General features: G+C 38.0%; 1 protein-coding gene across 36 annotated transcripts in view; it reads right to left on the bottom strand.

Annotated features, from left to right (window-relative positions):
- NRXN1 (neurexin 1) overlaps positions 1 to 25,531 on the bottom strand; it is a 676,704-nt gene that overhangs the window by 84,886 nt on the left and 566,287 nt on the right. For 24 of the 36 annotated variants that reach the window (XM_048299377.1, XM_048299382.1, XM_048299386.1 and 21 more), the window contains 2 exons: positions 11,684 to 11,773; positions 9,941 to 10,260 (listed from right to left, as the gene is read on the bottom strand). In XM_048299377.1, the coding sequence (XP_048155334.1) occupies positions 9,941 to 10,260; positions 11,684 to 11,773 (410 nt within the window). The remainder of the gene's footprint in view (positions 1 to 9,940; positions 10,261 to 11,683; positions 11,774 to 25,531) is intronic. The other 12 variants (XM_048299400.1, XM_048299401.1, XM_048299403.1 and 9 more) reach the window with 1 other exon arrangement.

Below are 25,531 nucleotides of genomic sequence, written 5' to 3'. Positions count from 1 at the left end.
ATTAAGCAACTAAGTCTTAGTATTAATGTAAGGAATTATCAGCTTTCCTGAACACATTAAGTCTAGATGGATATCCCTAAAGCATTCAGTAAAATTCCCAGACACTTAATTTCAGTGAATTTGTGGCCTCGTGGAACATGGAGACAGGATCTACACTAATTTTTCCAAAATATGACCTGAAAAAGACATAAAGAAGGGGGAATATTTCTCCTTGGAATTGATTAATGCCTGCGCATCTGTGAAAATCACAAGAGAATCTGGATAGGAAGAGAAAAGCAAATGATCTATTACTCGGGGGAGTCAGCTATAGCTACATGGGCACCAGAACCTCACTCGTGCTGTTCCCAGCATCCTCCCAGTGTCTACTCAGCACAGATACTGATGTCCTGCTCTAAAAACCTGAAAATAATATGCAAGTGTCATTTGAGATATGGCTAAGGCCACTTGTTCTGACCTCATCCTTTTTTTTTAATTCATGAAAATGTCAGCATCTTCCATATATTTTTAGTGTTATGCTGGGAGCTGAGAAAAACCTGCAAGCTGGTGGCCATTTCAAAAGCTCTGTCGACCTCTTCAGTCTTTCTTCTCGACAGGATCCATCCACAAAGCCCCAGACATTTCATATGTGGCTGGATTTAAAGACCTAGCAAGACAATACAGAACATTGTACCTTCAAATGTTTTGTTCCCCACACAAGCCTTTTTCCTCCAGGACCTGAGGAATGTCAGCACCATGGAATCTCTTCACTCGGGCTTTCTGCCACATGATTTCTACTCTTTCCAGAACTGCTTCTAATTTATCTGCTACAAGTTCTCCCAAACCCTGGTACTTGCACCACTGTGTTTTTAGATACAGACACAATCCATAGTGATGTGTCTGAACATATCAAAGGCCGTCATGGATTTAATCCTCAGCTCATCATCATCTCACAGTGGGGAAGTGCTTGGTGATTTATTAACAGAGAGGAACTGGAGGAAGATGGTATCATTTCCCCTAGGTCAGAATACAAACCTACATCTTTGATTTCTGTTCAATTGGTGAATATACCATCATATCCGCTGGAGTGGAATTTAAGCAAATGGTTGCTATTTCTCAGCCCATATTCATTCCTATACACTTCTAGGAGAGAGTGGCATACTTGGATCCATGGAAAAAGTTCAGTTCTTCTCTTCCTTAATGCAGATGCCCCTGCCCATCATTTACATTCTCTCTTTGGAGAAACTGGCAAGTCCCACAGGTTTCTTCCTTAAGTCCCTTTGGACACTTTACTGTTCCCCTTCACATTAAAAAATTCCAATCTAATAACTTCATCTGGCTTTTAGAAGTGTTTATGTGTGTATATATACATATATTTGTGTGCTTGAGAAATCATACTGCAAAAAAGAGACATTTCAACAGAGATTCATTAAATGAAAGGAAAACTGTGCAAAGAAATAAACACTGCATGCAAAATTATTTGTAACAGAACTGCAGATGTTCTAGGCAAAGAACATGAAGACATAACTATTAGAAAGTATCTAACTCTGAAGTAATTCCAGCATATAAACAAAACATAACTTTCAGCTGTTCAAATCAACTGTTGATTACTAAATGAAAACAAGTATTTAAAGACAAGTTTAGCTAACAGATCAAATTAAATAAATCAATAAATCACAAAGTACTTATTGAGTCATTCGAGACAGACGTATTATGTTGATACTACCCACAGGGAAAAAAAAATGGTTTTGAAGAAACCTTCTGTACTAATTTATTAACTGAAAGTCCCAAGAAGTGTTTGATTAAAGAAAATGATCTGCAGTCTTTGAAGCAGGCGTGCCTGTGAATGAAGATTTGGTCTTAATAACTGTAAGTGAGCAGAAAGGTTTCACACATTGCCATCACCATCATGTTTAGAGGAAATCTCCAGTACATAATACAGCTCTGATACGTGCCTGATGTTCAAAAAAACATCACACAACAGACTGTTGTAGTCAGGTCCTTGCCAGCCACACATACAGCAGGTTGAACACTGCAACCAGCAGCAATTATCCTGATTAATTAGATATGGAAAGAAAATTCATCTGCCAGCGGCTCCATGTGCCATGGAAACACTTGAAATCCACTGGCTGGCTGCAGCAGCAGGACTGACACTGCTGCAGTGCACTGGGGGGGCTGCAAGTGAGGCAGCACTTTGAGGCTTTATCAGTGCAGGGTGCCTGCTCTGGGCTCTCACCACTGAGAGAAGAGGGTCACACCCTGAGTCAATTTGCTTTTCTTTCCCTTAGCTCTCAGGAATCACACACAAAAGAAATATAATGTATTATTTCATGCTTTCTGAGAGGAAATTGTGTGAGCCAAACTTGTAAAACACACAGTACTTCAATCATAAAAATGCACCAAAGGAAGTGGTTAACGAGATCTTCAGGCTTAGCACAGCTCCAGAAAGTGATAAGGGGACTGAACGACTCTCGCTTTCTTTTCACAGGAGAACAGAAACTCTGAGACACAATACAAGGATTTCTATCCTTCAAGGCTGCTGAGAATCAGTGACTGTAACACCCAGCCCTTTTCAGCCATCCTAAATGCAGAAAAGTGCATTGCAGCCATGTGAATGGATGGTTATGGGTCACCAGCTCAGCAACAACCTCTTGTTCCACCTGGGTGAAACAATCCCATTTCCGTATAATCCTGATGTTTGCTTGGTGTGCTGGCAGGCACTGAGAAGGAGCAGTGGAAGGCACAGAGTATGAGAGAGGACCAAGCATTGCTTCATGTGAGAGGACCCTTCCCAAGAAAGAGATTGACAAAAAGAGCTGCGACTGAGAGGGAAATATTTCTCCAGCAACGAATCACTGCCTAAATTTGGGTATGACTTTGCTCAGCAACCATTTGATGCTATGTCCCATGTTATGCAAAGGGATGGTTTAGAAATACTACTATCCTAATATAACATGAGCAACTTACTAGGAATAAAGAAAGGCAGCATGCTATGAAAACATTAGTACCAAGATGATGTTTGCTGTACTATATTTCACCATATTTAAAATGGTAATGAGTCAGAATTTGAGACCGCATAAAACCAATCTGGGTTAAAAAAAACCCATAATAAAGCAAATTGTAATAAATTAACTTGGTCATTTATACATGAAAGAACAACAAAATTAAAGCAGCAAGTGGCCTGAGATCCTTTTTTCTCAAATTGAACTTAAAAAGAAATCTTATTTGTAACTAATTAATCAGCAATTTATGCAAGTGTCTTGCCATTCTTTGGATTACTAGCACTGCTGTAATTTCATTTACAAGCAGATTTTTTCCCTGTGTGTACACACTGTAGGGGGTAATTTCAAAGCAATGCTCAAGGTTTTAGACATATCCCACTGGCTGAACAGAAATTCCATGGTTTGGCTTCCTTTTGGAGGGGCTGGAAACCCATCCCACCTGGATGGTGCCTCTTGAAGTTAATCCACAACAGAGCCAAAGACAAACCAGAAGTCTTTTCTGGATTGTGCAGTGGAGCAGGAATGAAGTAGCATTGCTGATCATGTCCAGTTGTTTTTGGGCCTGTAGTTTTCCATGCAACTGGTTAGGATTTGCCTTCGGTGCTCCACTATGCTCCAAATTGCCTCTATGAATCTTTCCAACAAATGCCAACGACAACAACTAACAGTAAGTCTTATCCCTGAGCTTGGCACAATTAAGGATACTGTTAGAGTATTTATATATAAAAGTGTCCTAGGATAAGATTTTCAAAAACTTTGATGGAATATAGAAACATTAATGAGTCTGAGGAACTTTTGAGAAGCTCGTCCTAAGCACACACATACACTTTGTTTTTCATCTTTGCTTTTAAAACACAAAGCAGAGGAAGACCTGGCTCTGCAATATGCAACAGAAGACCAGGACGGACACCAGAACAGATGAAATTTAGCTTTTCTGGGAGCTTAATATCCTTGAAATCTTTATGCTGAAGCCAGATTTGACTGACTTGGTCAAGGGATGCAATATTTATTAAGAGGCAGACAACCATGAGATCATCTAAGTAATACTTGGAAACAACAAACCAATGAGCCAGTTCAAGAGGCAATTGTACTGAATACTGACTTTCTAAAGCCATCCTATTTATACAACTTCAGTACTCCAGCTGAAGAGCCAATATTCAATATGTAAATATTTTGCAGAAGAATGGGAAAGTCAAATGTGATCAGGTAGCAAATATTAAAACAAAGATAGAGAAGTTTAATGTTCACTGTGTCCGCTTTTCAATGTTTTAGAGATCTTGAATGTCAGTGATGTTGATAATTGTTTTAAAACAATTAATCAAATTATCAAAAATCACTAGAAGAAACTTAAAATTCTTAATATGATATTTTAAACAACAACAACAAAAAACCCCACAAAGAAAAGTGCATGGGTTTCACGCACTTAGATAAATTTCTCTCAACCTGCAACTGAAACATGTGCCCTTCACAACTATCATTTTGCACAGAGATCCTACTGCAAATGAGATTTGTCCCAAACACTCAAGCTTCCCAGGATTTGTCATCTATGGGACATGTATGGGTGCTGAGCACTGGGATGCTGGAAGCTGTGGGATTCACTTTACACTAGTGAGCATCTGTTGAGTCAAATCTTTGTGATTTATCAGAGCCCTGGCAAAGAGCTTTGCTTACTGGGGCTGATGAACTGTGGAGAAGTTGGTGTGACCACCCAGAGAAAGAAGTAGAAGCAGTGCGGATACACGGGAAGAATACAATGCCTGTATTCTTATATTATATTATGTATTCTTATTATACAATGCCTTAGGAATAGGACTTTGCAATCCATGCAAGCATAATTTTAAACCAAAATGGGTGGAAAAAACTCATCCTCCTATCAATATTATCTGCATACATTTAATGATTACTGTGCCTCCACAAAACATGTTCACATTTGGCTAGAGGTTATGTATTCAACTACCATTCTTAAAATTGAACTCTTTCCATGGATAACACCCCTGGTTTTTTCCAGTGCTTGTTTTTATCTGGCAGGTGAAGTCTCTGAGCCAAGCCTGTCATTGTCCCTGCTACAATGAATGCCATTTAAATCTGCTGCTCCAATATAGGTAGGGAAACATACCCTTCACCTGATGTATGCCCTCCAAGGCAACTGACCAAATTTCAGTTCATTGACTTAGTTCTGCCTGACCAAAAATCAGTGCCTATTGTTCCCAAACATGCAATCATCTCACAGTATATAGCAATTGCTGGCTAAGTGGCTTAGTGCTATTGATAAGAACCCACCCTGACGAGAACAAAGAGGACTGCCAGAATACGTTATGGAAAATAAAAAAAGCTGTTTTGCACACAATTTTCAGAAGGAGTTTCCAGTGCATGCGAGTAGAGGCTGCTCTGTGGATAGGCTGTCATAATCAAATCCTTAGAAAGGGATGAAAAATGAGCATATTATTCTTGATTTACTATCACTTCATTTATGATTTCCAGTTAATATGGACTCACAAAGCCGTGCCAAAGAGACACTAAAGGCCTGATTGGGCTTTCCTAATTCAAGCAAAACCCATTCTCTAAGTCCTTTTGAAGCCTTTCAGGCTTCTGCCAACTCTTGCAATTTTTATTGCAAGCCTTGCAGTACTCAGTGTTTAGCTTAACATTTCAGCTCCTGGAGCTCTACAACATGTGAATCTTTATTTTCAGTTTTAAAAGATGTTTATCACCTTCATGACTGAATAGAAAAACTTGAAAATTAGATTTTTAAAAAGTGTTAAAAATAAAAGAAAAAAAGAAGGAAGAACTTAACTGTATCATTTTGCTGAATAACCTCATAAAAAGTTGATATTCTTGGATCAAATTCATGATTTCTGAGTCCAAGTGCATTCTTATGGCTCCCCAAAAGTTAGCAACACCTATTTTCATTTAACACAAGTCCTGTTCTCACAAAAATTAATCTGGGGGATTTCTTTCCATGCTCATAAAGGTATGCAAAATCTTGAGCCTCCTCCCATGCGGTGTGGAGGGAACAAATCCTGCAATCCTCAGCTCCCATGCCAGTGGCCAGGGATTCCCCCAGGTCTCAATGGCAAAGTGAGAAGCAGAGGAAAAATCTCACTGACCACCCAGCTGGTGCCAATTTTGCACCAATTACTTGGCCAGGCAGCCAAGTCCTTAAATTGCCTGCTCCAGAGTCTGCTGTACCTCTGTGGTAATCCTACAGCTGTCTGAAAAGACTGGATAAAAAACTAGAGGGCAGTAAAGTGTCCCTCCCACAATGGCTGCAAATCTGCACATTTGTCAACACTGAAACAACACAATCCTTGCTTTATTTCCCTCTTCCTCCCACCTCCTGATTTCCTCTTTTTCCCCCCCTCCTTACCTGATACCTTTTGTTAATTCTGTGAGATATTGGAGGCAGGCACTTTCACTTCCTCTGTGTTTACACAGTGCCGCGCATGGAGGCTGACAGCTTGAATGCCATTATAATCAAAGGATGAGTAGGGGGGAGGATTTAAGACACTAAGGAAAATGAGGCATTCACCTACTATTGACATTCAATAAGCTTTGAGTACCTTTCTCCCCCTTTGAAAAATTTACATTTCCAAGTGCAATAATTAAGATGTCTCTCATCACCAAAACATCCATTGTTAAAATATTTCCAAGCTGGGAAAGTCTTCATTTAGAGTCTCTAGCAAATAAGCGTTTCTTTCTCGGAAGCACTAAGACCTCCTTCATCTACAATCATGCACAACAGTATTCAACATACTTTCTGGAAGTCCCATGTGTATCTTGCATCATATATTGCTTTTGCTAATATCTGTGAGGAAGCAGATAGGAGGAACCTACAATTAAACATTGTAGGTTTTTTAAAAGAACCTTTCCTATAAATAGAGATTTAAATGATCTCCTTTAAGTATTGCAATCTTTAATTTAATTCAATACCTCTGCAAATGGAGCAAACAATCTCTGACTGATTAGATCATTTGCTTCTATTCTATTTCAGCCATGCACTGGTTTGTAGTAATGTAGGGTTTTTTCATTAGCAATTGCTGTTCAGCTGCATATTTTCTTCAATAACTTAATTAATGCTGGAGAGGTAACTTTTCTTCTTGTGCATTACCATATGTCAGTGTAGTTGATGCTCTTGCAGAGGTTACATATGAGCAAAAATCAGAAAAAAAAAAGTAAAGGACAAAAATGAAAGAGAATGAAGAAATTAAAGGTGGTTTTTTTCATGAGATGGTGACTGCCTTCATCTCCAGGGACATCAAGATGGAAAGTGATTACTCAGCACCCTGCAGGACAGACCCATGGGAGTCCTATGGGTCACAAGCTCAGAAATTATTTCATGCAGGTAGAATAAGAACCAGGTATGAATGAAGAGAAGAAATTATGTCCCTAAGGGGATTCAGTAGCTTCCTAGGTCTTTGTTGCATGAACAGTATAGCATCCTGCAGACGAATTTCAGCTCTGACTTTGGGATGTTATAAATCTCTCAAAATCAAATCATAGGCCTGATGCCAAACTGTGTTCCAGTGCAGTCCCTGACAAATTAAGTGTATAAAATGACACACAGAGATTCTACCAGAGAGGACATTCAGACACAGATGAAGTCAAGAAGGGCTCATTTATACACTCAGGTTATCCCAAGTGCTGCAGTGATGTCACCATGGAATGCTTTCCTCACAAATGTTGATTTCAGGCCCATAAATCGGCATTGTGTCCCATTGGATGCATGAAGTCCTTGTTCCACCCCAGCTAACAGGTGACAGAGGCTGATCAAAACCTTCACCCTCAGAACTTGGGTTGGAGAGATGTTCTGTACCTCTGGGTGCTCCTCATGGTGAGGTATCAAAGAGCTCCCGTTATTTTGGCATAGCCACTTCAGCCAGAGAGGAAGGAGGAAATGGCACAACTGCATCGAGGCCACTCAGCCCCAGTGGCAGTGAGGTTCTCTAAAAAATTGAGTGGATGTTCTGACAGAATCAATAAGGGCCACATTTTATTTCAGGCACCACAGTCTAGAAACAGATCAGCTTTGGAAGATCATTTTGCCCTAACTGTCTGTTTCCCCACCTCAGAAAAATTTACACCTCACCATAGCTGTTAGCTTATGAAAATTTTATTTCAAAAATATCCCATTGGAACACCTCAAAAAGAAAAGTCTTAGTGGCTAAACATGAAAATAGTGTGCAAATTATAGTGGGGAATACTCCCAGAAACTGAGGCCAACTGGCAAAGCAATTACACCAGTAAACTCCTGCTGCCTACAGCTCATGCAAGGTGCCAACTGAGAATGGCCCCTGTGACATTTTTCCTCCAAAATTGTTGGCAGAGGCCAACAGTATGCTGTGAACTGACAGAACAGCTTAACATTGTTTAATTTTAATTTAGTAACATTAATTGAGCCCAAATTATTCCACACTGGGAGGGTGTTCTACACTTTTAGAGGCAGACCTTCCCTTTGGTAAATTTGATGAAGCCTTACATTTTGTTGCTGCAAAATACTGAGGGTCAGACTAGCTGGATAATAGAGTGCAAGATACTATTTAAAACAGAATTAGTAACAAAGAAAGTGTATTGCTATTTAGTAAAACTCTGTAACTTACTACAATAATTATTAAACCCTCTGTCAACCTGCAAGTCAAAATGCTTTTCTTTTTAAGGCTCATTTCTAAGTGAAGTGTACTGCTTCAAGACTTTTAAATAACAATTTTTACTTTACTGTAGTTTTTGGTCCATAGTATAAAGCATAGAGAGATACTACAGACAGAAAAGCTGAAGTGTCAAGTTTGATGCCCCAATCATATTCAGTCTGTGACTTGAGTTTTTACACAGAAAACAGGCAACCTGACCTCAGCCTCTGTCTACTGTGCTTCATTCTTGAGAAAATGAACCTCATTCAACGCATCCTGTCCCTCCCTACAGGTCATGATGCTTTCTGTGTTCTTTGTCCTACTTCTGGATCTCAGGAGTGTAGCTGTCATGGCTTGATGGCCCAGTGGGCACACAAACAAGCATGTGAACCAAATGAACATAAGAAAAGCTTTTAGCAGTCTACCTGTGTTTCTTGGTTTGGTTGAGGGTTTTTTGTTTGTTTTGTTTCATTTTTTTTTAAGAAAGAATAAATATGAAAGAATCTTTCCCATCACAGGAACATCTTGACAAGTTTTAGGTTCTTAAAGCCCAATGTCTGACTGCTGTTTCTCAGGATATCCACGAGATGAAGGTACTTAATTCACTCACCTGTTTTTCTCCCCTCCTTTTCCCAATAATTAAATTCCCCTGCATATTATACAGAGATCCTGACAAAACCTGAAAGCAACTAAATATATCACCAAATTCATGAGATACAAATAACTTCAAACAGTAAACAGCCTATGACTTTGAGCCTGAGTCTCTCATGGTGCAGAGTGTTCTTAATTCCCTCTGCTGCCACTGCTTCTTGTGAGGAATACTGCCAGAGAAGATGATCAATCATGGGACTAGAGAAAGTTCTAATTCCCTCTTTTCCAGACTCTTGCAACTTTTTGTCTTCACACCTCCTTCCTGTTCTCTCTTAAAACTGGGTCTCTTTTCTCTATCTCAAGGATAAAGTCACCACTTCATTTAATTATCTCTAATTCCAGACATCCTGCATTCCTACACTGAAAATAATCGATGTAAGCCATCAAAGGAAGAAAGGGTATTTAAAAATATGCACCACTATGAAGATGGATGACAGAGCAATATAACTCAGCACCAGAACAATCTGAACTGGAAAGTTTGCCTAATTTAGAAGAACAGCAAAGTCCTTACTTTCCCTCTAAATGCTGATGAACATCACATCCATGAGCCACGTATGGTACAGAACTTTCAACTGTAACTCATGCATTTCTTTAACAGGAGCAATTTCATCTGCAGAGGGAATGAGACAAAGGAAGCCACGCTCAGAGGTGTGAGGATATTGGCAAAAGGCGAGGAAGCCAACTAACCTGACCAATGGGTTCTTTGGTCGGAGCCTTTCCTCTTCTAGCGGTGCTTGTGGCCAAGGTGGTGGTTGTTTCCATGACTGACGTGGACATCTCCGACTGCATTGCGGTGGCTGTGGACTCGGTTGTCATAGAGGAAGGCACTTCACCAACAAGTCTCACATTTCCTTCTATCACGATGTTGGCATCATTTTCTGCCGCCATATTCAGAACTTTCAAGCCATTGTAGTAAAGACCAGAGAGCTGGCCTTGGAAAGGGTGGCCGCGTTCCTTGCCTCCAATTTTTATGGTTGCTTGGCTATTGAAGATTGTGAGCTGACGCCCTGTGAAGATAATATTATATACATGCAAAAATGTTGACTGTGAACGCTATACTCTACACGAGTGATAACAGATTGTCATGGGGTGAAAAATGAGAGCAATAAACTATAAGAAAAGGATTTGACTCATAATTCATTGCTTTTTAATGAGGTGTCCATGAAATGCATAAAATTTGAGAGCATTTGCATTTTTCTTAATTTACGACGTTTTGGGATCTATGTTTTTTGCTAAAAGGCCAATCAAATATATTTGCAAATGTGTTTGGCACTACAAGATATACCCCTCTCCCTTTTACCTGAAAGCAGTGTTAACCTTTTGGTGTGTTTTAAGAACGCCAGGTTTTCTAATTCCTTAAGATAACGTTTTCTTCAAGTCTGCCAACATTTAAAAGTTTGGATTTTTTCCACGCAATGCAGCATAGAGCCTATAGCTTTATGTACAAGTGAGTTTATGTATGTATAGACATATACGAATATGTATATACACACAAAGTTTATATATATGCCAAGAAGTCACTAGGTCAAGTGAATTTTAAAGAATTTATGCAGTAATCTGTTGCATCTCTATATATGTGAATATTTACATTTTTAATTAAATATTTCCTTTTCGTATTTAAATGTTTATTTCCCTTCAACATACACACTGAAAAGAAACACATGGTTCACCCTGAGTATCTCAGAGGCAGATTCAAAAATAGATGTCTGATTGGCTTTCAGCAAGGCTATCAATTAAAATAAAAGATTTTAGATGTAAAAGCGGCTTCAGAAATGATACACATACCGATGGAGAAATCATGGCACATTTCCATTAAACAGAGAAATCCTCAGCAACAGCACCACTCTTAGTAAATAGAATAGTCACTTTAGCAGATTGGTTTCTGCTCACAAAAAGCATGCACACAACTTTAAAGTTCTGTTTTAATTAGTGTTTGTTCCAAAATCCCCTTAGAAGGTTGCAAACGTTAAAGGGACTTCATTTTGATTGGCAATTCATATTGCCCACTATTTAAGATACCTACAGTTTAAACAAATTTTTTTCAGGACCATGATGAAGATATCATAACTACAGATATTTTTAGTTAATAATTTAGATGCTGGAACATGGAATATAATCTATGAATGATTTATAATTTTTGGTTAATGTTTGCTATGAGTACCTTCATAGATTGAGTTAGTGGATTATATTTAACAGTCCCTTTAACCTTAAGTTAACAGGGTAAGATTATTAAACAGCTGGTACTTCTAGAAATGTATAGAAATTATTATACAAGGTATGCAAATATTACTCTATATTTTACTTTTTAAAATTTGTTTTAATTTAGTTTTACTGAAATTTATTTTTTATGTTTATTAGTGTTACAATGAAGCACTACTTGGTTATGTTCAAATTATTTTTTTATTTGAAGTTTTAATCAATGTTTTTTACCTTTGTCGAGTAGCCATTCATCAACTACTCGACCAAGTCGATATGGAATTCGCTGTCTAGCAATCGCCAGGCGCTCGTTATCATTGTTTCCTTTAAAGTTTAAAGAGACATTTCATTGGTTAAAATCTGTAAGGTCAAAGGTTAAAAGTTAATACTTAAAGCTTGAGCTATACAGTTGCCACATGATTTTTTGAAATTTGGAATTTTAAAAAGTGCTACCTAGAACATTTCATGGTTCAGACTTTTCATTCATTCATTTATTTTATTTTAGCAAACAAAATTATTCCTATGTTAATTGAAAATTAGAAATCTGCATTTGAGCTAGGTTATTAAACTTATGTTATAGACAGACCCAAAAAACAAATTTAAACATCATCGAATGGCTTTACAAAAAAATGATAGTTGACCTCAGGGTTTTGTCTTTTTTGATGTTTCTTATTAACTAGTTAAACATGTTCAGGTGAAACAGGTTTAAGTTTTCAAAAGACATCCAACCTCTCACTCCAGGTTAGTCATTTAAAGAAGAAGAACACAACTCTTAATCACCATCTAAGGCACACTTACTTCTTCTGTCTAATAATAGTCCTGCTGTAACTTATTCCTAAGCAGAAAAAATACACATTTCTTCGCTTCATTTAAACAAAATCCAGAGATTCAAATACATGGTACAGAACAGACCAGGGCATTCGCAGTTTGTACATTCTCTTAGGACTCGTTGACAATGTCTTGAAGGAACACCAAGGCTTTGACAAAAGTGACTTGCTGAAAGGTAGCTTGGTTCTGAAACATGGAAGTGCTTTAAAATTTAGCAAGAGGCCATCTGTGGTGGGGTTTCATAAATTAAGAGCTAATCAGAACTCAGCAATGCAAAGGACAAACTTGTCATATTTGCCAACTGTATCTATTCTCAGTCAGTGCAGAAATCTCTGACTTTTTTAACTAAAACAGTGAGATAGAATAAGGCTAATACAGTCACAAAAATAGCAGATGAGGAATAATTAGCAAAACACTTTAAATATTTATTTGTAATTACATGTTTTTGTGCTTGAGTTATATAGTTGTGATCCCTCAGAAAACCACTTAGGAGAATGGCAAACCTAAATATTTGCTTCAATGTATAGGCTTTTGGTGGCAGCCTAATTTTAAACCAACAATGTCTTTTTCTTTCATTGTATTGGTTCATATTAGGAAAGAATCTGAGAGATAAGAGCCGGATGGGTAAAAAGCAGTCATTCATAAATCATGTCCAAATACAAAATCAATCTTATTGGCTCAAATGTGCATATTTTCTTTGACTTCAAAACCCACCAAACCAACCAAGGAACCAAGTCCTGTATCTGCAGTAGAAATGTAAGCACATGCTGCAGTAAGTCCACGTAGTGCTCAGAAAGACACATTCCTGAGCTAGAAGGATCCCACTGCTAACTATCAAACAATTATCCAAATTCAGGAGATCAGTGTTCTGGTTTGTCACAAAATTACAAGCCGTAACAGGCTTGCAGGGAAGAATCAGTACAATAGATCCCCAAAACTGCAAATGAAACCACGGTGGTTTTATGCAGGTATTTGTTCTGCAGCGATGAGAACTGCTATTTCCATGTTTCATTCAGCCCTCACTTCGTTTATCATGGACATCATCCACCATGCCAGAAGCTGACCTATTTGCTTTTGAGGAGATGCTCTTTTCCTGTTGGTTCCCTTTCCAATGTAAAATCATAAAATGGTTTGGGTTGAAAGGGGCATTTGGAGATCATCTCTTCCCACCCCCTTGCTATGGGTAAAGACACCTTTCACTAGATCAGGTTGCTCAAAGCCCATTTGACCTGACCTTGAGCCCTTCCCATGATGGGGCATCCACAACTTCTTTGGACAACCACAGAAGAGGGTTCCACAACTTCTCTGAGTAAATATGCTATGTGAACATCTAAGTGTATGTCATATTAAAAAGTGGATGGATGTACATACATATATATATATATAAAACATATACATTTTGTTTCTATGTACATTTCTCTCTGTTCTCAATGTTTAGATATATTTTCCATGAAACAGAACTGAAACTGAACATTAAACATTTTACTGAATCTCTCCCTTTTGTACTTCTCCAAGGAAGTGAAATTTTGGAATTAAACGCATCACAACACAACTACTGTGATGATGTGAGAATAGAGGAAGCTTTAATTCTTTCTTTCCTGTTATGATTTTTAAAATTACTGCTCTTCATCCTGGCCTCCTTTTCCTACAGCAAACTTACTGTGAATAAAAGGAAATTTGAAAAGTACCAGAAAAAACCCAGCAAATTTCATGTGACCAACACAGGAACCAAAATAAATGGTATGATCCTACATGTTTCTGTTCTGGATTTGTATCTTCCATCAAAATATGTGTGTATGTATGCATACCTCAACCACTGAGTTAATAATTTATATTTACTGACACTCAGTTACTTTTAACACATTTAGCTTTTCAGAAGGATGTTCCTACAGTTTTTATTGAGGCACTATCAATTGAGTCACTGAATAAGTGAGAGAACATCCTATTTCCAAAAGGTTTCCTTAACTTAAAGTAAATGAATCATGAATTTTAGTTAGGGTTGCATACCTTTTTTTTCCCCCGGTTATTTATATTTAAAAAAAAAAATGGGGGAGTGGGTGAGATTCTTCTGTGTCATTTATAAAAAAGGCTAAGTTGTTCAGAAGAAGTCTGTGGGCATAAGGAATGCAGTAACATAATGGAAATAAGTTTAATGGGTAGAGATCATCATTCAGTCATCAACTTCACACACTGCTACTCACTGGATGCCTTTTGTGAACGAATGCTCTCTAGATCCCACGAGAACCAGGCAGTTATGACAAAGTATTCACAACTGCCTTTACTGGGAGGGCATTAAACTGTGGTGTTTATTCACCCAGTAGGTGTAAATCTGGAACATTTGGTAAGAGGACCTCTGCAGACACCAGACTGGATCCTTAGCACTATTGCAACTCTCTGTTGTAATTCCATGACTAACACGGGATTTATCGTAGGCAAGGTCCACTCTCACTAATCTGCAGCTGCTCCAGAACCTCTCTATGGTGAGCCTGGAAACTCCTCTGTGAACTAACACCATAAATTTAACCTTGGCCAGCTTATACATTTCTTTGAATCCTTTCATTAAAACATACAGTATGTATGTTTTTTGAGACTATTATAATGTGATTCTATCAATAAATTATGTTTTATACTAGCTGCAGCAGTCCTGCACCACTGGGAGCAAAATTCAAATGAAAAGCAAGGAAATAACAATTTGATTTGTAAAGGTCACACAAAAAATAATTGCTGATTACATTAGCCCATTCGTCATCAGAGGAAAAGTGCGCTGTGAAATACATCTCAATTTGACACTATTAGATTAGCTTAAATTCTTCTAGTGTATAATATAAATGCAAAGTCTAGGGGGAAATGGTGTGGAACTTATCTGGATTTAGTTTCAAGGAGAACACATGGATTTAGTAATGATGAAACCAGTAGACACATAACAACTACATTAAAAAAAATTAAACGTAGAATTGAAAATAATGGAAACTCCATTAAAAGCAACAAAAGTCCTATTACTACATCATGAAAAGCACACATAGTTTCAATAACTGCTTCTTCCCAAACAGCTGGTTTGGGTCATGCACTTAGATACAACGAATCTGGATAGATCCACTGAATTCAGTAAAACTGTATGCATTTCCCTCATCTTATAATCTCATCCCCAGTAATCATAAATACCACAGATTGTTTTCCTCAGGAGTATTCAGCTCATGTTTTTCTACCTTCCTTTATTTATGCTTATTTTTACCAATATGGTGAACCACAATGAACTTCTTCAGTAAAAACACTTCCAAGAAGGTTAATAAATTTTTTCATACTCTAAATAAACCTGCGGCTTTGAGATTTTATTTCTGCTACCCTTCTGAAAGATTAAGTGCTCTGGCAGGCATCCTTTCCATCGTAATTCATAAAAAACCCCCCGATGTGCCTAAACTTTAATTGTAGACAGCTATGTGACTATCCAGCATTACTCTTCCAGGTTATATGGCCAAGATTTCTTTGATTAAAAAAGCTGGGTAGAAATGATTCACTCAGGATGTGTACCATGACACTGTCTAACCTGATTGAATTCTAGATGGCTTCATTCTTCTGCCAAATAGACAATATTTTGTCACAACAGAGTGTTAATTCCATACTGGCAGAAAGGCTTCAAGGGAATAACAATAATTCCAAAGAATCAAGGTAAGCAGAGAAAAGCAGCAAAGGTCAAATCTTTGAGTCAGAGCTAAATCTTATGTCACAACTGAGAAGATGTAGTCTAAAAAAAACTTTAATCATACCTTTATATCTATAGGTCAGCTGGGACAAACCAACTATGTGAACTTCACTAATATGTATTTTATCCCTCCTGATTTATTATATTGTCAGGGCTGGAGTGTAATTCTATTTTGTCCTCTGAAATAAAGGTGTCAGTTATTGATGTGAAATAGCAGCATCCTTGAAAAGGAATAAGTAAGAAGGTTGAAAATCGTGAGTCTGTGAAGAACAACCTATACTAGAGAATATTTTCTTTGAAACAAACACTTTAACAGAATACAAATTCACATTGTTAGTCCCAGTGACCTGTTAGGGAAATAAATAACAAAGTGATGAATCCAAGGTCTATCTCCATTTATAAACAACCTTCTTTCCCTAGTTTTGCTCATCATGATCTTGACACCGCTATTTCTGAATCATGACTCCCCTGACATCTGCAAGAGAAAGACAGAGACCCATATCATTCCTCCAGATGCAGTTAGAGATGAAACCTGACTGAAATGTCAACTGCATGACGTGAGAGGAAGCCACAGCAGCTCTGGGTGGGATATGGGCACAAACAGTCCACAAACAGTCTCACATGGCCAGGAGATGAAATCATAATCTCAGTAATGGCCCATACTAAAGTTCTTTCATAGCATCTATTTCCACTACTGTGCACATATACTTGAGACTGGGTTGCATGGGGGAGAGGAGAAGAGGTCCAAGTTCACCTCAGGAAGTCACTGTGTTAGTGGGGGACACTGCTCTGACCTACATTTTTGCTGAGTGCTTACAGACTTGTCTAGCCAGTGTTTGATCCAGGAGTGAGCTCTGGATGGATCAGATGAAGGTGTTGCTGAAAGATGTCAGCTCTACTTGTTACAGTGTGTGGGGAGAGACAGAGGAGGATGCAGTGGCCAGCCTTGAAGATGTTGTATGAGGAGTTACATACCCAGAAGGTTGATTTGGGCCTCCTCCAGTGTTCAGAGGGAAGGTACACACACAGTTGCAGAATGTGAGCATTTTGAACAAACCTTACCGTCAACTCAGAGAGAAGAGAAAAGTACAAAGAAACTCATAAGTTAGAGAAGGAACCTGTAGCAAATAAGTAAGAGTGCAGCTCTCCAATGCCTTACCTTCTGGAGAAAATTTAACCTATGAAGAGAGAAACCACCATGAAGTACAACTTCTCCAAACTTTGAAGTGTCAAGCCTGGCAAGTTCATATTAAATGACCAAAATATAATATGACCCTTTACACCCTACAGGAACTCCCAAATTCCTTATAATGAATATTAAGCATCCCAAGAGGTTATTTGCCCACAGAATGACTGATAGGCGTCTTCATAGCAGAGTCAAATCTCTCAGTGGTGGCTCATAACAGTGCTAAAAACAAAGCAAAACTTAGGTTTGCCTTTAAGAAGAATACAATTACAACATTTATTGCAAGATGAATGCGTAAGTTGGTTCCCATTCCATTTATCCTACAGACTGTACCAAAACATCTATTCACCTGTAAGCTCCTTATTTCATGCTTGCATATTAAACAAAGTAAATAATATTTTTACAACTTTCTACAGGATTAAATGGAGAACTCTCATTAACCTCTCAGGGGGAGCTGAACCTTCACTTCAAATCAACTACCTTCTGCCCTGTTTTGTTTTTGATTATTTTTCACTGGATTAATTAGTAATTAAATGAAGAGTATGCTCTTCCTGACTCTCACTTCCTCACTGTAATGCAGTATCTGTCTCAGTTTGTGCAGTTCTGGATTGCTTATTTTGAGAGATTGGTGTATTATATCAAAAACAAGCAAGAGAAGATGAAAAGCAACAAGAAGCAGATAAGAAAACATAAGACTTGTCTGATAAATTAAAGGTCATATTTTGTTATCAGGAGTTTTAAAAAGATCCTTTGTACTGCCTGTGTAGAATTTAAAGAGCTAATACTGTAGGGCTGCTGCTAAAATAGGCAGGAAAACTGATAGAAATCATTGAAGAGGAATGAATTGTTGCAAGTATGGTACCATGCCCAACATCCCCCCAAGAGTGACATTTTGTAGTTCTCCAAGGTAAAAGGACTCTCAACTGTTTCTAAATCATAATGTCACAGCATTTAAGGTTATATTTTCGATATAGATTTAACCAGAGGTTGGCTGTAAGCAGTTTCTTATTCAATAGATTTTCAACAACTGGAAAATGGAGAATGTTTCAAGCCTATTGCATTGAAAATTAGCTAGATCTGAGATAGCAATCAACTGCTGAGGGTGTTCTACTGACTTTTGCCCAGGTAGCAATCTGGATGATCTTCATTTCATGCTAGCAAAGAGGTGCTATATAGAATGTCTCTTGACAGAAATAATACATTATATAAATGAACAATGGCAAAAGGGAAACACTGTGCTCAGCGCACATTTTAAATTCCCACTGGGCTGTAACTCCATGAATATCCAGTATTCAGGTAGAAGCCATCACTAAGAAAGGACTTACTAACTATGTGGTAAGTCTCCTAATTAAGTTTAATCACCACATAAGTTCCGAGTTTGGAAAAAGGACAAACTGTCAGAAGGTCATTGCTCATAACCTTGCATTTTATTGTGGTTAGTGAAAGGCTTTGGGAAAATCTATTTTTCCCATAAGTTATTTGTGGACAATTTGCAACACGAAAAGTCATCTGAAATAATTGGAAAAATCTTCTGGAGTTAAATCCTCCTCTTGGATATGTGGTTGATAAGAGAAAATAGAAGATTAGCCTTCAGTTGTGATCTCCAAAACTGCTGCAATTGGACTGCTTGAGCAGGCTGTGCAGGGGCAGTGCAGGATGCAGATAAAGTCATGCTCATTACATGACCAGGTTCATAAACACTGTGGGAAATCCAAAGCACTCAGCATCAGCCTTCATCAACAGCACACAAACTAACTTGACTGCAGCTGTAAATTTTAAAAATGTTGATTTCATGTTCTTTCACAAAACATGAAGATGCTGGAGTTAACCCCTGTGTTCTAAAGTCCTGGGACATACAGGTGCTTTGTCACACTTGCTGCACCTGCCCAGGCTGTATCATCTTATTCTCCTATGGATAAGCATAATTACACACAAGCCAACAGGAACAAAACAGAGGTCATTTTTTGGACCAGAGTTTGCCAAGAAGGAAAAAAACAGATGTGCCCATACAGACAGAAAATGGCATTTAAGAGATAAAAATCTGTTCTGTGTCAGCAGTGCAGGCAAAAAAAAGTGAAAAAAACCTAGCCCTTGGCCAAAGCCAGCTCCAGACTTTCAGTTCTGTCTAAAAGTGGCATTTCAATTTGTGTATTTAAGCCTTGAAGACATTTTACTATAAAAGAATAATCTATTTCAAATGGAAAGGTTTAAACTTGTACATACAGGGGAGTTTTAATGCTTTCGGCAAGATGCAGAAACAGAAACTGTAAATAATAGAAACAGATGTTCACTGAGATAAAAACAGAGGAGTGCTTTAGGACTGCAGAACTGCAATGACAAGACTAAAGTCTAATGGAAAAGTCTAATGGCTGTGGGTAGACTCCCAGCAGAAGTTTAATTTTATCTGTTAAAAATTGAAATAATCTGATTTCATATTTATAAATTTAAGAAAAAAAATCACTAATAATTCCCCTTTAACCTGTGCTATGTTGCACATCATTATAACTTTTTATAAAATGCAGCTAAGTTTCTAATAATCTGCAAAACATTTAAAATTAGCTAAGGTTTTTCCTCTTGTGATTATGTTTTACCTCATTTTTTTTAAAGTAGTACAACTTAGAATACTGAGAATTGTTGTGAAACATTTGATTTTGTTTTGAGATGTTAATTTTGAAGAGAATTGGAAAGTTAATTGCTCAGATACTTTGAGTTTCTATAATCAAAACTCTTCTATATTTTCCTTTTTGTATGGTTTAGGAAGTTCTCAGGGAAGGGAACATCTGGTTACCATAATATGGTTGTCACTTTCCTGATATGTCTCCTTCATGAATTCTCATATTCTCTGTGTAAAAATGGGACAAAGACCCACTGCTGAGTAAAGACCTTGTGTGGGGAATAGGCAGGAGAAGGGCTGTCAATGTTGGCACAAACCACGTGCATGGAAAGCCCATTTCAGTGCACCCTATTCTGCAAAAGTCCATAAAGACACGCTGAGCATCAAGCACGGAAGCAATTCTCCAGTGTCTTCCTAAATCATGGCCTGAAAAGATCTTTGAAGCTACAGATCTCTCCTTGGATGTTTTCAGATGACAGATGGTGTCAAGGTAGCCTTGAGCCTCTAGAAGAGAAAGCCAGTGACTCCAAAGCCAGTCCTAACACATGTGGATCTGACCTACACCAGCTAAACCAAGACATCCCAATGCTTTAAGTTCTTGCCTGGGATCCACTTTCATATGAGGAGCTGCTCTGTTTTAAAGCTAACAAGGGCACGTTTTGGATGGGCAGTTCAAAGCTGGCAGCTAACTTTCATGTAGGTCTAAATTTATTGGCTTGATTTTCAGAGCAAATCTGAGCTGAAACACCAGAATGAAGAAACAATCAGTATTGGACTAGGTAAGCATATATGACTTTGCAAGGAAATAGATAATCACTAGTCAACTGTCAATATGTTTAATTTTTCGTTTTGTTCTACAAAAATCCATTTGCTAATGCAATATCCACCGTGTGGACCTGACTTCTACTCTGAAACACTTATGAAATGTTAAATGGGAAAAAGATCAACTTTAGAAAGAAAATAGCTCTGCTAGCACAATTTACACATCTACTTTTTCTCAGGAAACCACTTGACCTTTTAAAAACCTACTGAAACCCACCATGTTGAAATTAAATAAGGCTATTATCATCTTTCCAGCTTTATGAACTCTTGTAGCTTCTCTAACACTAAGCACTAATGCATTATTAAATATAATGTAATATGCTATTTAAATTATTTTTATTTCTAAATGATGGTACTGAGCAAGGTGAAGTATTAAATAAGAATCTAATTCAAAGCAGATAATACACTAACAGCTAAAATGTGCAGATGACTTACTAATAAAATATTAACGAATTCCAGTTTAATAAGCATATTTCAAGACAAAATTCACGACTATGAGCAGGGAGGACTACATCAGTCCATCAATCTATTGTCCATCATCACCCATGAAAGTACTGGCATGGACTCGATAGATTAGATGAGAAAAGGAAGGTGCCTTCTGTGCTTTTGTTCATATGTTCACAGATTTGCCACTGCTTCTACAGCAGAACACTAAAACTTTGTTTAGAAGTTTCACTGCTGAGGCTGCAGTATATTCAATTAACACTAAAATATGTCTGACTGCCAGGATGGATTGTTACCACCAATAAAGTACAAGGCTAAACCAGGATTCTGACAAGGACTGGAGCAACATCCCATTCTGTTTTCTGCACAGAACACCCATGGTGCTCTCACATCCACAGAGCTATGACAGATAAGGGAAGTGTACAGGCAGCAGATTATTTTTGACACACTCCTGCAGCACGGCTCATCTCTCCAGCTCAGCTGGAAAAGCTGCATGCAGGCTTACTCCATGGAATGCTCTTTAACTAAAGTCAGCTACTGCAAAAATTACATGCAGCAAACTGTGAGCTATCAGATAGAATGGACAAGCAAGCAGCTAACTAAGAATCATTCCTTACATATCAGGATTTCTGGATGTATAAATACACAAAGCTGAGAAAGAGAAATATAAATTATATATTAGGATTTAAGTAATATTTCCAGTATTCTCTTTCTGCTCTTTTACAAGCACATTCCCAGTTTGATGTAATAGGACTGACATATTTAAGGCATTGCATAGCTGTTGATTAGCACAGTAATGTTTCTGGATATAGAAATGATACCTGGAAACTTTTTTTTTTTTTTTTTATTCTGACTTTAATTCCTGGAAAGTTGTTGCTATATCTGCATTATAAACATATTGCTACCACAGCATTATTCTTATATCAATAATACACTCCTAAGACATAGGCCTAATGTCAACTGCACATCACAGGATATGACTATTGACCCACTAAATCAGGTATTCAGCCATGAAACTATTCTTTGGTTAATTTATAACCTGTAACAGGCTCAATCAGGGCTTCCAGGAAACCACCTTCTCCTGACGTGGTGATACACCATAGAGGTAAATCTCTCAGAAGTGAATACCAAGGCTCACTGTTGAAATTCTGTGCTCATTTCTTCCATGAATTTCTCAGTTCTGGTTAAAGCTTTCTAGGAACAGCTAAAGAGCACTGTAAGCATCTCCAGTTTTCTCCTCCTGAAAGCACTTAGATTGTAATCAAGTCACTGCATAGTTTTCTTTTTGACAGTATAAATAACTTAAGATTGTTTCTCTCCAGGGATCTCATTACACACGGGCCAATTTGTTTTCTTCCATAGAACCACAGACCCCAGGTACAGCCTTTGATACCCGTTCCAGAGCTTGTTTCAAAGTGCTGCAAAAGGTGGTAAAATCCTCCCTAGTTCTTAATGCTTTAGCCTTTTGTGCCCATAAAGTGATTTCCATAAATTCCTTTGTCACAGCCTCACGTGATGCTTCATACAGAGCAACCTGGAAGACGAGACCCCCACAAGTGTCCTCTTGGAATCACATTTCTCCAGGACACTGTCTACGTTGCCATAACCTTTTTAGAGCCAGTAGAGAACCCCAGTGGGTGTTGGGAGTTCCAGTCAGTGAGTGCCCCTCACTGAGAACCATCAGTTTTATGCAATACTGAGCTTATTAGCTCAGGCTGACTAATGAATAATTAACTATATTCACTGCTTACCACTTGGATGAGGCGTATCCACTAGCTTTGGGATTGAAAATGAGATGTATAGCTGTGATGTGCAGGCTCCCCAAAGTCACTGCCACACCGCCCTCTGCAGTGTTGCTCCTCTCTGATTGTAATTTGGCTCTTAAAGGATGATTTTTACACACAGGATACCTATAAGCACCAGAGAACTTAATAAAAGGGGAGGAGGAGCCCTGAAATGGAGCCTGAAACCTCTCTGCCTAAATCCTTCATGTGTACCATATCCTACCATAGACTTTTAGAATGGATAATGCAGCCATAGCTGAGTGTGTAGTTTAGTTCAGACAAAAACTCACTCACAAAAACTCTAGGACTAGGACCCTAAAGTGAGATGGGCAAGAATCCTTTGGTTGAAAATTGCTATGAGGCAATTGCCGTGCTCTGAAAATGAGAAAATTCTTTCGAGATTTAGCCCTATACCCAGCTACAGTTATATTTTTAGCACCACTTGCTCTTTTCAAAAGGGCATATTTGTTATTCTCTCCCTATTGTGCAACAGTAATTTAAAAATTTAAACATCTCCTCTATTAATGCCCATCAGTTCTGTAAAACAGGAAAATCAAAATTGTCTTTATATATACTTAACCTTGATGATATCGTGTTTCATTCATTTTTTAATGTCCACTAAACTCAATGCTGCACCAGAAAAGCCATTTAACTCCTTAGAAATAGTTCACAGAGGAAAATAAACCATTCACATCTCAATTAAACCAATTTGCAAAAGCATAATTTCACTGCCTTTAATTCAGTTAACTTCTGTATGTAAGGGGCTGAAATTACGATGCCCTTTACAATGTTTCATGCTTCTGATACACTGAGGAATATTCAATTTCTGCTTCAAATTTATTTGAAATACTTATACTACACAATATGACCCTTGTGAAGCTCTTAAGAGTTCTAGGTTATATAAATCATACATTTCTTTTTTGACAGGTAGGATAGACTAGAAAAAAAAAAAAAATATATATCCTCTATCTTAGCTATACCTTGCTAGGGTCAAGGCAGGTCTTTGAACACTCCTGGAACACTCTGAAGTTAACTGTATATGTGTGATATAATACAAGAGTAGAATTTGTTGCAACCAAGGTGCCATTAATCTTAAATCCAAAGTATTAAAGAAAAAAATTATTTTGACAGTGTGGATACTGCAGTTGCAAGATGGTTTTTGTTTGATTGGCTTTTAACCAACAGGGCTTAAGACTGAAGAAATCTAATCAAACCAGAGGATGAGGAGATGGGCGTACAGCTTCTCTCCTGTGTTCACAGGGCACAAAGAGGAGAAAGAGAGTCTAAAGAATGTGTACACTTATATGTTCCAGACAGCAATGATTTGTGTCCTTCTGGATACCTGCTTAATGCAGTTTGCTCTCTGGAAAATATATCTATCTAGGATGGAGCAAGTTGCTGTTTTCCCTGCTGCAGTATGAATTATAGTGACTATTTCTGAATTAGTTAGTTTAATGGAAGTTCTTATCCTGCAGACATAAAGTACTATACTGCTGTCACACCTCATGCCACCAGTAAAATATATTGGGGACACGTGCACGAATGTGCCCCAAATAAAAAAAAAACCCTCATCTTCCGAGAGCACCTAAAACACAATAGCACTGCAGAGAAATTAGTTTTGTTTTCCATATGATAGATTGTCTGCTTCAAAGGCTCAACACCACATTGATTTGTTCTGTCCTGAGAAAGGCTCCCATTGCAGACTGACTCCAGGCTTGCCCCAGAAGATAATGGAAATAGAGTGCATGGCAGGAGGAGCACACTGCATTGTACTCTGCTCCTGCATTCTCAACCAGCCATTGGGAGCTTCAGTGTGAGCCTTAAAGCAGACCCATGTGTGTGCCAGTCTAGTGAGGCATCTCAGGACAGAGGCACTGTCACAAGTATACCAACTTAAGTGTTACACAGAAATCATTTTACTGGGGTGAGTGAATTATTGGTTTGGCTCAGTGAGTGACATGTTATATAAAGTCCTGTGTAATGAGATAGTTACAAACCCACTGGAGGCTGGAAGGAAAGAGAAACAAAGGAATCTGCTGTTCAAATCTCTGCACTGACAACACGGTCCTGCCACTGGGAAAGAAAAGATGAATGACTAATTTCTTTTAAATCACTGATGCCATCAGAGATGCCAGCATTATATTGTTAAGGAAATTATGCAGCTTAAATTCCTTGGGAAAGAGTTTGAACCAATTGTTCTCTTAACTGACAAGATGTTAATCCTCCATTTCTAACTTACCCTACTAGATTGGGTGTGATATTGCAGGTTACACAGAAAACCTATGTCAAGACAAATACAAGTTTGTAAAAGAACCTCTAAATATAGGCAATAATTCATCCTTTGTGATCTGACTTTTGGGAATTGTTAACAGATAATGCCTTTCCTGAAGGGGTGAAAGAGACCAGCTGTGACAGATTTGCCCCGTCTCTTTCTTAGGTATGTTTTCATTCCCATTTTATTCCTCTAACTTGAACGCCTGGAGCTTGTTGTCTTCAGAAATTCCGTTTCCATATCACCCTGTGCCTAATTATGGTAAGCAGGTACCAGCCCATCCTCTTCCACAAGACACAAAAAGAGCACATCTCTCTTTCTTTCAGTATTTTAAAAACATTTTTCTGAATCACTGCTCATTTGACATTTTCTTTCTCCTTCCATTGTGCCACCTTGCCGTATTTAACTGAAAGGTGTTATACCTTCTGTGAT

Source organism: Corvus hawaiiensis, chromosome 3 (assembly GCF_020740725.1).
Source record: "Corvus hawaiiensis isolate bCorHaw1 chromosome 3, bCorHaw1.pri.cur, whole genome shotgun sequence".
NCBI lineage: Eukaryota > Metazoa > Chordata > Aves > Passeriformes > Corvidae > Corvus > Corvus hawaiiensis.
The sequence above is the reverse complement of the archived record's forward strand: the minus strand, read 5'-3'. Positions and strand labels throughout refer to the sequence as shown.